Source organism: Scyliorhinus canicula, chromosome 29, assembly GCF_902713615.1.
Source record: "Scyliorhinus canicula chromosome 29, sScyCan1.1, whole genome shotgun sequence".
Classification (NCBI taxonomy): Eukaryota; Metazoa; Chordata; class Chondrichthyes; order Carcharhiniformes; family Scyliorhinidae; genus Scyliorhinus; species Scyliorhinus canicula.
Window position 1 is genome coordinate 8641160 of NC_052174.1, and position 12913 is coordinate 8654072.

General features: G+C 53.7%; 1 protein-coding gene across 9 annotated transcripts in view; it reads left to right on the forward strand.

Moving 5' to 3' along the window:
* LOC119958367 overlaps window positions 1-12464 on the forward strand; it is a 93300-nt gene extending 80836 nt beyond the window's left edge. For all 9 annotated transcript variants that reach the window (XM_038786838.1, XM_038786839.1, XM_038786841.1 and 6 more), the window contains 6 exons: window positions 2515-2630; window positions 3423-3540; window positions 4670-4818; window positions 5557-5671; window positions 7415-7577; window positions 11362-12464. In XM_038786838.1, the coding sequence (XP_038642766.1) occupies window positions 2515-2630; window positions 3423-3540; window positions 4670-4818; window positions 5557-5671; window positions 7415-7568 (652 nt within the window). In that variant the 3' untranslated portion in view covers window positions 7569-7577; window positions 11362-12464. The remainder of the gene's footprint in view (window positions 1-2514; window positions 2631-3422; window positions 3541-4669; window positions 4819-5556; window positions 5672-7414; window positions 7578-11361) is intronic.
* The last annotated feature ends 449 nt before the right edge of the window (window positions 12465-12913 follow it).

Consider the following 12913-nt stretch of genomic DNA (forward strand, 5'->3'; position numbering starts at 1 on the left):
GTTTCGCCCCCACAACCCAAAAATGTGCAGAGTAGGTGGATTGGCCACGCTAAATTGCCCCTTAATTGGAAAAAATAATTGGGTAATCTAAATTTAAAAAAAAAAAAAAAAAATCTTTATCTTGTAAACATTTAATGAAGGAGCCTCAACTGCTTCACTGGGCAAGGAATTCCATAGATTCACAACCCTTTGGGTGAAGAGGTTCCTCTCAATCTCCTATATTCCAGCTGTCTTCATAATTTGACCCTATTAGTAACAGTCGACTAGACACCTCCTGGCTGACCAATAGAGCTGGCCAGCGCCCACTTTGCTGACCCGAAGATGCAAATTGAAAGGGTGAGCAACCAGCCCCTACTGCTCCCAGCCCAAATTGGGGTGGCACAGCGGGTTAGCACTGCTGTCTCACGGCACCAGAGACTCGGGTTCAATTCTGGTCTTGGGTGACTCTCCGTATGGAGTTTCCCACTTTTTCACCTGGGTTCCTCCCACATCAAAGAGTGCCATGTTAGGTGGACGTGATGGCCTTAGTGTCCAAAATTGCCTTAGTTGGGTGGGTACGGGTGTATGGGGTTAGGGGTATGAGAGGGGCTATTCAAGGAGTGGTGCGCTCAATGGGAGGCCTCTCGCACTGATTATAGAGCCAAGGTGACTAACAGCGTGAACAGGCCAGCCGCACCTTCTGAGTAGTACAGGGGGAGGGAGGAGGGGTAGACTTACCGGAAGTAAGAGGATGGTCGTGGAGGTGTCCAGAACCAGGGGTCACGGTCTGAGGAGATGGGGTCGACCATTTAGGACCGAGATGAGGAGGAATTTGTTCTAGCACAGGAAACAGTTGGGGGCAAAACACTCTGTACAGCACTTGGGGCAAAGGGAATCAAGGATACAGTGGGAAAGCAGGATAAGGCTATTGAGTTGGATGGTCAGCCATGATATTGAATGGAGGAGCAGGCTCGAAGGGCTGAATGGCCTCCTCCTGCTCCTATTTTCTAAGTTTCTATCCCTTGATTCCCCAGAGACCAAAAACCTGCCGACCCCAACCGTAAAACGTTTACAACAATGGAGTGTCCAAAAACCCCCCCCCCTTGGGGTGCCAATGTCTTAGTAACTACGATGTTACAGTTTGCTGATTACATCGTTAAGGGAAACGGGTGAAACAGTAAAGGCCTGTCACTTTGTTAATTGTTAGTTTGTTCATTGTTAATTTATTTTGTTGCTTTATTTCTCATTTTAAAAATAGTAGAAATAGGGGATAGCTGGGGCACTGGCTGTACGTGAGACAGGACAATAAACTCTCCCAGCAAGGAAAGGTTCTGTATCCTAGCCTTGACTTCGCCAACCGGCATGGAGCCTATTAACATGGGCTAGAGGTGGCACAGTGGCCACATTAGTACTGCTGCCTCACGGCGCCGAGGACCCGGGTTCGATTCCAGCCCCGGGTCACTGTCCGTGTGGAGTTTGCACATTCTCCCCGTGTCTGTGTGCCTCTCACCCCCACAACCCACAGATGTGCAGGGTCGGTGGGTTGGCCAGGCTAAATCGCCCCTTAATTGAGGGGAGGCTAAATTTACTTTTTTTTTAAATATGGGACAGAGGATTCCATAGATTCACAATCCTTTTGAGTGAAATAATTTCTCCGCTCAATCCTAAGTGATCTGCCCTTTTTACCCTGAGACTGTATCCCTGTGTTGTAAATTCCTCGCCCAGTGGAAGTAATCTGTCTACTCTTATCGTGCCCCTTAAAATTCTGTAGGTATCATTCATGCAAAAATATTATCAGCCCAGTTTACTCAGGCTGCCTTCATAGGAGAATCGCCTGATCCCCCAGGAGCCGGGGCAGCACGGTAGCATTGTGGATAGCACAATCGCTTCACAGCTCCAGGGTCCCAGGTTCGATTCCGGCTTGGGTCACTGTCTGTGCGGAGTCTGCACGTTCTCCCCGTGTGTGCGTGGGTTTCCTCTGGGTGCTCCGGTTCCCTCCCACAGTCCAAAGATGTGCAGGTTAGGTGGATTGGCCTTGCTAAATTGCCCTTAGTGTCCAAAATTGTCCTTAGTGTTGGGTGGGGTTACTGGGTTATGGGGATAGGGTGGAGGTATTGACCTTGGGTAGGGTGCTCTTTCCAAGAGCCGGTGCAGACTCGATGGGCTGAATGGCCTCCTTCTGCACTGTAAATTCTATGAGCCAATCTGGTGAACTAAACCAGCGTTGAACAGGCCAGCCGCCCCTTCCTTGCTCTGTGGGCTTCACTGAATTGCTGAGACGGACAAATCGCCTGAAGGTTTGGCAGCGGTGGGAGTCGATCTCGCTTTTTTGCAGAGGCTGGAATCTTGATTCAGCACCTCGGGACTGCTAAGCCACGCGATCACTCCACGTGCCCCCCTCTGAAGTGGCCAAGCAGACCAGTCGATTGGCAATGTCACATAACCCTCTTAGTTAAACAGGCCCGCATCCTGAAATAACTGAGAGAAATGGCACGTCCATCAGTTTTTTTTTTACATCCCTGTCTTGTTGGCCAGGTTTGCATTCATTGCATTTGATACATCGGAAGCAGCGGCGAGTGCATTAAGTGAAGGTGGCGTTGAATGCAAAGGGAAGCGCATCCGGCTGAAGCGTACATGTCCGAGGAGCAACGGTAGGTCTGTTGATGAATGTGTGGGTCCACTCGGTAAATTTTCATTCCTGATCCATCCAGCTCCAGCCCCACGAGCACCTCAATATCTCCCAGAACTGGATACAGTGCTTACTGTTGCCGATGATTTGCTGGGAATTCTTGTGGCTGCTTCGCCTTTATCAATTCATTCATGGGACGAGAGCACCTCTGTTAAAGCCCAATTTATTGCCCATTCTTAGCTACCCTTGAGAAAGTAGAGAACTTTACTCTATCTAACCCCGGTGCTGTACCTGTCCCGGGAGTGTTTGATGGGGACAGTGTAGAGGGAGCTTTACTCTGTATCTAACCTCGTGCTGTACCTGTCCTGGGAGTGTTTGATGGGGACAGTGTAGAGGGAGCTTTACTCTGTATCTAACCCCGTGCTGTACCTGTCCTGGGAGTGTTGATGGGGACAGTGTAGAGGGAGCTTTACTCTGTATCTAACCCCGTGCTGTACCTGTCCTGGGAGTGTTTGATGGGGACAGTGTAGAGGGAGCTTTACTCTGTATCTAACCCCGTGCTGTACCTGCCCTGGGAGCGTTTGATGGGGGACATTGTAGAGGGAGCTTTACTCTGTATCTAACCCCGTGCTGTACCTGTCCTGGGAGTGTTTGATGGGGACAGTGTAGAGGGAGCTTTACTCTGTATCTAACCCCGTGCTGTACCTGTCCTGGGAGTGTTTGATGGGGACAGTGTAGAGGTGGTAGATGCCTTTGTGAAGTTTTCTTCAAATGTGTGCGCTGCATGTTTTCCGTTTCTGTCTCTTGCCTGCAGAGGAAATGAAGGTCCTCGTGCTGAAAAACCTCCCGCGCCCATTTCGCAAGAAATATCTGAAATCCGTATTCCGCAATGCTGTGGCCGTCCGGGTGTCTCAGGATAAACAGTCCCACCGGTGAGTGAAACTATTACCTCGTCAACGGTAACTTGTATCGATAAAGCAGCTTCCTCCTGGTGTATCATCCCCGGCTGCTTCAGAGGGTTATCAAATTGGACCCCCAGCCACGTGGGATATTAGGGCAGGGAGCCAAAAGCTCGATCAAAGTGCCTGCCTCTGAAGATAATTTGAAAGGCGGCACAAAGAGAGAGAGAGAGAGACCCGAGCCGTTTCGGGAGAGAATTGCAGAGCTTAAGGCCTTCGGCAGCTGAAGGCCCAGGCATCAAACGGCAGGGGGGGGGGGGGGGGGTTAGAGACGCACAGAGAAGCCGGAAAAGGAGGCTGGAGGAGGTGATTGAGATAGAAGGGAAACTAGGCTAGTGAGGGATAAGGGGGGGGGGGGGGGGGGGGGGGGGGGGGGTTGGGCGAGGGGCGAATGGGGAGTGGGGGGTTGGGCGAGGGGCGAATGTGGAGGGGGGGGTTGGGCGAGGGGCGAATGGGGAGGGGGGGGCACACAAAACGCGGCGGATGTTCGAAGTGAGGCTTTGCCAGACCGGGAGGCGCTGAATATCAGCGAACCACAGAGACGGGTGGATGGGACATGTTGCCAAGTAGTGTGGACAGCGCAGTTTTGGACGATTCGAGTATCTGTACTGGCATGCAATGGGAATGAGTAGGGTGGGGCGAGAGTGTCTCTGAATTGTTAAAGGAGTACTATGCAGTCGTGCCCTCCCGTGGGCGGCCGGGGATGGGACGGGTACATATCTCGGGATGAGGTTGACCCAGGAGCAGCCGTGTTTTCCACCTACAAGTGACACGAGGGAACTTGTTTTCTTTTGCTCCACGCTGACATGTTGTCATCCTGATTGCGCTGCCCGTCCAGGGTGCTGGGAGCAAATTCAATAGTAACTTTCCATCACGAGAAGTGGGGAGGCAGGTGGCGGCGTAGTGGTATTGTTGCTGGACTGGTAATCCAGAGGCCCAGGCCCACGGTGTCACAGGTTCGAATCCCACGGCAGCTGGTGAAAGCCAGCCTCGGCAATGGCGACCGTGAAAAGCCATCGCCCGTCCTTGTCCGTCAGATTTCTAAAATGGCAAACTCTCTGCTACCCCTGCCGAGATTTATGATTCAACCCTCGCCTTCCAGGATTGCCCAGGTGGAGTACAGGACTGCAAAGGAAGCCAATGCGGCGCTGAAGGGATTGAGGGGGAAGGGGGTTCCTCCGCAACAGGCCATCTGCGTGGCTTCGATGGAGGGTATGAAAAAGAGGCCGGAATGCAAGCCGGGCGGACCTGGTAGGTATTGCTGGCACCAACCGAGCTCCTCGTTGTGACTGTGCGCCAGGCCCAGACCTGATTCCAGCAGTTTGAACCGTCTCGGCACTGTTAGCAGTGCTGTGTGGTGTCCATGGAAACTGCCAATGATGGAATATGGTCTGCCGGTCAGATATTTCGTTACGGCTCTTTTTTTTATGCTGACCTGTCCCCCCCCCCCCCCCCTGCCCCCCCCTCTGGCACCTGCTCGGATCGGGCATCGTCCTAACCTGAGCCACTTGGCCCTTCCTCTGCGGGGAGTTTACCAGAGGTGGGTGGGGGCTCTAAGGCACGTGGAGAGACTACTGGCCGAACCCTACAGGCTTGGGGGTGAGGGGGGGGGGGGGGGGGGGAATGCCTCCTGGGTTGTGCACTCTGCGACCCACGGGGGTAGGGGGGGGCTTCCCTGACGGTGATCGGCGCTCCTCGGGAAATACTGTCCCCGGTGAACTCTCCTATCGTGATCCGCGCTGCTCTCTGGCTCGGTGCAGCCGTGGCCACTGCTCCCTGTGACGGCGCCGAATTGTCATGTCGGTCACAGCTCTGGGCGGGAAATAGCTGCCCATTCTGAAGGCCTCAGCACCTACCGCAATCCCTTCCGCAGAGTTTGTCATTGCCCAGCTCTCCCGTCACAACGTTACCCTGCAGCGTCCCCTCTCTCCAGTCCTTTCCAACAGCCTAATATCTTACGGTTCGATTGACGTATTTTCTCCTTTTCAGGTTCCACCTGCTCGCTGTTTGTATGGGGCATATCAACCGAAACAACAGTGGAGATGTTGAAATCGACCTTCAGGGGGGCTGTAAATGCCAGATTGTCGCAGAACGCCGGCAGCCGGTGAGCACTCCTGACCTCCTCCTGCTGTCCTGATTTTTGGGGGGGGGGGATTCGGGGGTCAGGTCCTGCGTGCTCCAGAGGCTCGTGGACAATATCTCGGCTGATGTTCCCAGTCCACTGTGGGTGCTGCATCATCTGAGATGCCGTCGTTGCGCGTGCTGTTGGACCACCTTCCCTGCTCAAGTGGGCGTTAACAAGGCCCCACTAAAGGGTTTATTTCGCAGGAGAGTTGGGGAATACTCCCCGGCATCTTGGCCAAGATTTATTCCGTGACAAACATTACCAAAAAAAAAAAACTGGCCCCGCGTTACCAAGTTGCTGTTTTGTGGGCTTGCCGCATGTGGGCAAATTTGCTGCTACGTATCCCTGCAGCTCGATAATGACACAACTTCATTAAGTACATTTCATTTGACTTGTGTCCAAAGATGTGCAGGTCAGGTGGATTGGCAGAGCTAAAGATTGCCCCTTGGTGGTGTCTTTTTTGGGGTTTTTTTTAAATGCAAGTACCCAAATTTTTATTCCAATTAAGGGCAATTTAGCATGGCCAATCTCCCCCCCCCCCCCCCCCGCCGACAATCTTTTTAGGTTGCGGGGGTGAGACCCACGCACACGCGGTGAGAATGCACAAACTCCACACGGACGGTGAACCGGGGCCGGGATTGAACCCGGGTCCTCAGCGCCGTGCTGCCCCTGACTCTTCGTGCCTAAAGATGTCAGGTTAGGTGAGTGGGCCGTGCTAAATTGCCCCCGAGTGTCTAAAGATGTCGGGTTAGGTGGGGTTACAGGGACATGGCGGGGTTGTGGGCCTAGGTCAGGTGCTCTTTCAGAGTGTCGGTGCAGACTTGATGGGCCGAATGGCTTCCTGGCACTGGTGCGATTCTATGGATTTGCTTTGGGGCGTCCTGAGGCCGTGAGAGATAACGGGGCGGAACTTTCCAGTCGGGGGAGGGGGGGTAGAAAATGCAGCACGTCTTTTAGAACCCCTTGGCGGGCGTGGGATGGGAAGATTCCACCACCGGGAGGAACTGTAGGATTCTGCCCACCCGTACGGCTAGGGTCTGCTTGTACAGCTTCCTGCAAAACGATGGGTCAAATGTTACACGTTAAATTCCAGGTTATCAAGGAGCTTATTCCCTTTCTTGGTAAGATTGGCTGTCGCAGCTCTTTAACATGGCGCTGTTACGTGGAGAGGTCAGCCAGGCTTCAACTCGGTTAGTCCCTCATCATTAGTAAATCCAAGGGTGGGATGTGGATGCTAAATGGTGACAGGATCGTGGGTCAGCATCCCGCAGTCGAATAGTTTACTGCCGCCTGCTTTCCCCCCCCCCCCCTACATGAAGGGTGGCCATTTGGGTGGTGTCCTGGAAGACCTGCCTCCCACAACCCGAGCAGAAAGGCAGCACAAGTGGTGAATCCTGTGTATTATAATTCGGTGCACACCCTCCCCCCCGCCTCGCAAGCCTTACTCCATGTCTCAGTCGTTTTGCTACCATCCTTCTGTCAAGGTAAATTGCTACGTCAACATTTCCCCACGGTCACGGTATAATTTGCGACTCTGACCAGTGAGGGAGCTCTCGTAGAACGCTTTCAAAAATAGAATGCCGACGGTGCAGCAGGAGGCCATTCGGCCCCTCGGGTCTGCACCGAGCCTTCACATGAGCACTCGGATGTCGGGGTGCAGGGCCGCTGGCCTGTGCTGCCCCCCCCGGTTATTGACGCCGTCGGCCTGCTTGCTTTTTGTAGGAGTGCCTTAGTTGACTTCAGGACGGCAGCGGACGCTGCGAGGACGAGGGTGGAGATGCAGGGCGTGGAAATCGATGGCCATAAGGTGAAGCTCTTCTTTGCCAACTTCGCATCGGGAATGCAGGGAGCCTCGAGAGACCCACGAGTGATTTAATCACAGAAGGTGAGCGCCAGCCCAGAGAGAGGGAGCTTTATCAGCTAGGTAACTAAACGTGTGGTGGGGGAAGGGGAGACAAACTCTGGTGGAGGAGGGAGGGGAGGGGGGAATATTTGCTAATCCCCAAGAGGTTTATTTCCCCAGACAGTGGTGAGAATGTGAAATGGGGCTGGTTGAGGTGTAGACCACTTGAGTGGAGGCATTTGAAGGATACGCTGATCGGGGGCAGGCTGGGGGATGGAGCATTAACGCCCTGTGGGCCGAACGGCCTAATTCCTCCGTTCAACATTCCTACTCCCGCTGTGGAATGGTTATGTGGAGACCAACGTCCTGACTGGTTTCTCCGCCAAATGCTCTGCTTCCCACTGTGTGTGTGGGCGCGCGATTCGACTGTGGAAGACTCATTTCACACGTCATGCCCGCAGTCACGTGCACCTGCTGTGCCCCCCCCCCCCCCCCAGCCAGCGCAGTGGCAGTATGGGCTGCAGCCCTGCCCTTCGAAAGAGTCTGGCAACTCTCGGAAGCGCAGTGGGGGGTGAGCAGGTGTTAAGCTGGAGCTTGTCTTTGGGGGTTGGGCTAGTGGTGTTGCTGGGGGTGGGGGGGAGCTGCTTTGCTGACAGGGGAGGAACTGTTACTCGGGGACAAATGGGAGGTCGGGAGCGGCGACACCCCGAGTGGGGACTCGAGGGAGCGAGCACGAGGCTGGCCTAAAAAGGGTGATGGCTAGTCAGCGGGGGGGGGGGCTCGCGTGTTCGCACATTTGAGGGAACTGAATGCGGATGTGGCCTTGCTACAAGAGACACACCTAAAGGTTACAGACCAGATGAGATTGAGGAAGGGGCGGGCTAGCCAAGTGTTCCACTCAGGACTGGACTCCAAAGACCAGGGGGGTAGCGATCTTGATCAGCAAGCGAGTGGCATTCGAGACACGGAGAATAGTGTCAGACAAGGGGGGTTTGTACGTAATGGTGAGTGGGAAGCTGGAGGGGGTGCGAGTGGTACTTGTGAACATATTGCTCCAAATTGGGACGACGTGGAATTTATGAGGCGGGCGTTAGGTAAGATCCCAGACTTGGAGTCTGATCATGGGAGGGGACTTCAACACAGTCATTGATCCGGAATTGGACTGGTCAAAATCCAGAACAGGGAGGAGGCCGGCTGCGGCAAAGGAATTGAAGGGTTTTATGGAACAGATGGGGGGAGTAGACCCATGGAGGTTTGCTCGTCCGAGAATGAAGGAGTTTTCCTTTTTTCTCACATGTCCACAAAGTATGCTCTCGCATCGACTTTTTTGTTCTGAGCAGGGCGCTAATACCGGGGGTGGTGGATACCGAGTACTCGGCAATCGCGGTGTGGGATCATGCCCCGCTCTGGGCGGATCTACGGGTTAGTGTGGAGAGAGGGTAACGCCCGCTGTGGAGACTGGATGTGGGGTTGCTAGCGGACGAGGCAGTCTGTGGGAGGGTTAACAAGTCCATCCAGAACTACCTGGAAACAAATGATACAGGAGAGGTCTCTGCAGCCACGGCCTGGGAAGCTTTGAAGGCAGTGGTCGGAGGGGAATTAATCTCGATACAGGCCCACAGAGAAAAGCTGGAACAGGCTGAGAGGGACAGGTTAGTGGAGGAGATACTCCAGGTGGACAGGAGATACTCAGAGGCCCTGGACGCGGGGCTACTGGGTGAGCGGCAGAGGTTACAGGTGGAGTTTGGGCTGTTTACCACAGGGAAAGCAGTGGAACAGTTGAGGAAGGCAAGGGGGGCGATCTATGAGTACGGGGAAAAGGCAACAGAATGTTGGCGCACCAGCTCAGGAAAAGAGAGGTGGCCAGGGAGATAGGTAAAATGAAGAGTAGAGATGGTAATACTGTCCTGGACGCAGCGGGGTGAACGAGGTGTTTAAGGACTTTTATAGTACATTATATGAGTTGGAACCCCGGCTGGGGTGGAGGGCAATTTCTGGATCAGTTGAGGTTCCTGAGGGTGGAGGAGGACCTGGTGGAGGGGCTGGGAGCCCCAATTGAGATTGAGGAATAATCAAGGGGCTGGAGGGCATGCAGTCGGGCAAGGCCCCGGGGCCTGACTGCTACCCGGTGGAATTCTATCAGACGTTTTCAGAGATATTGAGCCCACTGCCGGAGAGGACATTTAATGAAGCAAGAGAGAAGGGAGTCCTCCCCCAACAATGTCGCAGGCCTCGATTTCATTGATCCTGAAACGGGAGAAGGATCCGGAGCAATGCGGGTCACACAGGCCAATTTCTCTACTGAATGTGGATGCCAGACTGCTGGCTAAGATACGAGGGGGGGTTGGGGGGTTGGGGGGGTGGGGGGGGGGGGGGTTGGGGGGGGGGTTGGGGGTTGGGGGGTGGGGGGGGGGGGGGTTGGGGGTTGGGGGGGGGGGAGGGAGGGTGGGTTGGCGCTGCCAAACTTCTGCAATTACTACTGGATGGCTAATATAGCCATGATTAGGAAGTGGGTAGTGGGGGAGGGGTTGGCATGGGAGCGGATGGAGGCGGCGTCATGTAAAGACACCAGTCTGGGAGCATTGGTAACGGCACCTCTGCCGTTCTCGCCGGCCCGATACTCCACAAGTCCAGTGGTAGTGACGGATCTGGGGGCAATGGAGGAGATATAAGAGAGTGTAGGGAGCATCGATTTGGACCCCAATTTATAATAACCTGGTTTGTTTCGGGTAGGCCAGATGGCGGGTTCCGGAGTTGGCAGAGGGCAGGAATTGGAAGGATGGGGGATCTATTTATAGATGGGAGCTTTCCCAGCTTGAAAGCTTTGGAAGATAAATTTAAATTGGCAGCAGGGAATGGGTTTAGGTATTTGCAGGTGCGAGACTTCCTGAGAAAACAGGTGCCGGCCTTTCCGCTGCTGCCACCATGGGGGATACAGGATAGAGTAGCTTCCAATACCTGGGTGGGAGAGGGGAAGGTATCGGATATTTACCAGGAGCTTTCTGAGGCGGAGGAAACTCCCGTGGAGGAGCTTAAGGGCAAGTGGGAGGACGAGCTAGGAGGAGAGATAGAGGCGGGTCTATAGGTGGATGTCCTAAGCAGGGTTAATACCTCATCATCGTGCGCCAGGCTTAGCCTGATACAATTTAAGGTAGTTCACCGGGCACACATGACAGCGGCTAGGATGAGCCGGTTTTTCAGGGTAGAGGACAGGTGTGCGAGGAAGCCCAGCAAATCATGTCCACGTGTTTTGGTGCATACCCAAAGCTTAGAGGTTTCGGGCAGGATTTTGCTAAATCAATGTCCACGGTGCTAAAAACACGGGTGGTGCCAAGTCCGGAGGTAGCGATCTTTGGAGTGTGGGAAGAGCCGGGAGTTCAGGGGGGCGAAAGAGGCCGACGTCTTGGCCTTTGCCTCCCTGGTAGCCCGGAGACAGATCTTGTTAATGTGGAGGGACTCGAAGCCCCTGAGTCTAGAGTCCTGGGTTGGTGACATGGCTGGGTTTCTCAGCCTCAAGAAAATAAAGTTTGCCTTAAGAGGGTCAATGGTCGGGTTCGCCCGGAGGTGGCAGCAGTTCGTCTACTTTCCCGGGGAAAGGGGGAATTGTTGTTGTTTGGTTGAGGTGTGTGAAGATTGGGCTGGAGGTGGGAAATGTTTATTTTACCATGTTGATGTCATTGTTTATGTTACTGTTATAAAAATTTTCTGATACCTTAATAAAATGTAATTTAAAAAAAAAGAAAGTCTAGCAAACACCCAATATTTTATTAAAAAGTAATTTCAACCCCGTGATTGCTATTTTAGCTCTCTCCTCGTTCTATTTCAGGCGGATCTAAATCGAGAAGCACAAGACCCACAGAGCAACGGCAGAACACGAAGATCAAATGAGATGTTTGTTAGGCTTCCAAAGCCAATCACTCTAGTTACATTTGTATAATTCCCCGTCTTTTATATCATGCTAATCTGGCAGCAGGTTTTATTCTAAATTATGATGTAACCTCGGATAATGAATCTGTACCCGCTGGTAATTTAACTTCATCCCTGTTTTATTTTCCTCTTTTTAAGGTTGGGTGTATCTCGCGTTAACTCCTTTTTTTTGTGTTTCTGTGCAGAGTGCTCCCCTGCCTGCTCTCAGCCTTTGCTCCTGCTGTTTGTTGAACTCGCCACTAGGGAGCGGCAGTGGTCAGCTGAGGCCTGGGGGGGCTTGCAAAACGGGGTAGGCCTTGCTCGGAGATGGGGCAAAGTGTTGGGTTGTATTTCCCACCTGGGCCACTGACTGCCAGTCTGTGCAGGTCGGTGGTAGAGCTGCCCTATCGATAACCATCCCATCGCTGGCGGATGTGGCATTTTAACCGTACACACAGTGCTGGTTCAGGGCAAAGATTTGACTGCAAATCATGGTTGAATTTAGATGGTACGTTTCAATAATGTTTCTTTTTTTTTTACTCTGCTTTTGCCCCCCTTTTTCATTTTGACCCCCGCCTCTTATCGCCCCTTCTCGATCTTGCCGTATCGTTTGAAACGGTGAAGGTGGGCAGATGTTCGACAGCGGGGGGCAGCGCCTACGATTCTCCCCCTCCCTGAACTTGTTTTTTCTGCTGGCGATTTGGGGGCTGGTTTACCTGCGCGAGGCTCTTCACCCGCCAGGAGTGCTGGTGGCTAGGGAACAACAGTTGTCTCGTTACCCCCCCCCCATGGACTGCCAGCAAACGGTGTGTCACCGTGAAACAGGTGGCTGGGGAGCCGAGTTTCCAGATCCTTGTCTTCTGCCAACACATTGAGAGTTTGCGCCACCCCCCTCCGGACTGGATCTACGCACCAAGGCAGAAAATTACCAGTGTGCGCTCTCTCTCTTCTCTCTTTGCCCCCTTCTCTCTCTGCCCCCTTCTCTCTCTCTCTCTCTGCCCCCGTCTCTCTGTCTCTCTCTGCCCCCTTCTCTCTCGCTCTCTCTGCCCCCGTCTCTCTGTCTCTCTCTGCCCCCTTTTCTCTCTCTCTCTGCCCCTCTCGTCTCGTCCTCTCTCCTCTTGCCCCCTTACCTTCTCTCTCTCTGCCCCTTCTCTTCTCTCTCTGCCCTCCTTCTCTCTCTCTCTCTGCCCCCGTCTCTCTCTCTCTCTCTGCCCCCTGTCTCTCTCTCTCTCTGCCCCCTTCTCTCTCTCTCTGCCCCCTTCTCTCTCTCTCTATCTGACCGGCCCCCTTCCTCGTCTCTCTCTGCCACCTTCTCTCTCTCTCCTCTCTCTGCCCCGAATTATTCCCCTATCTCTCTCTCTCTCCTGCCCCAGTTCTCTCTCTCTCTCTGACCCCATTCTCTCTCTCTCTCGCTCTGCCCCCCTCTCTCTCTCCTCTGCCCCCTTCCTCCTCCTCTCCGCTCTCTGCCCCCT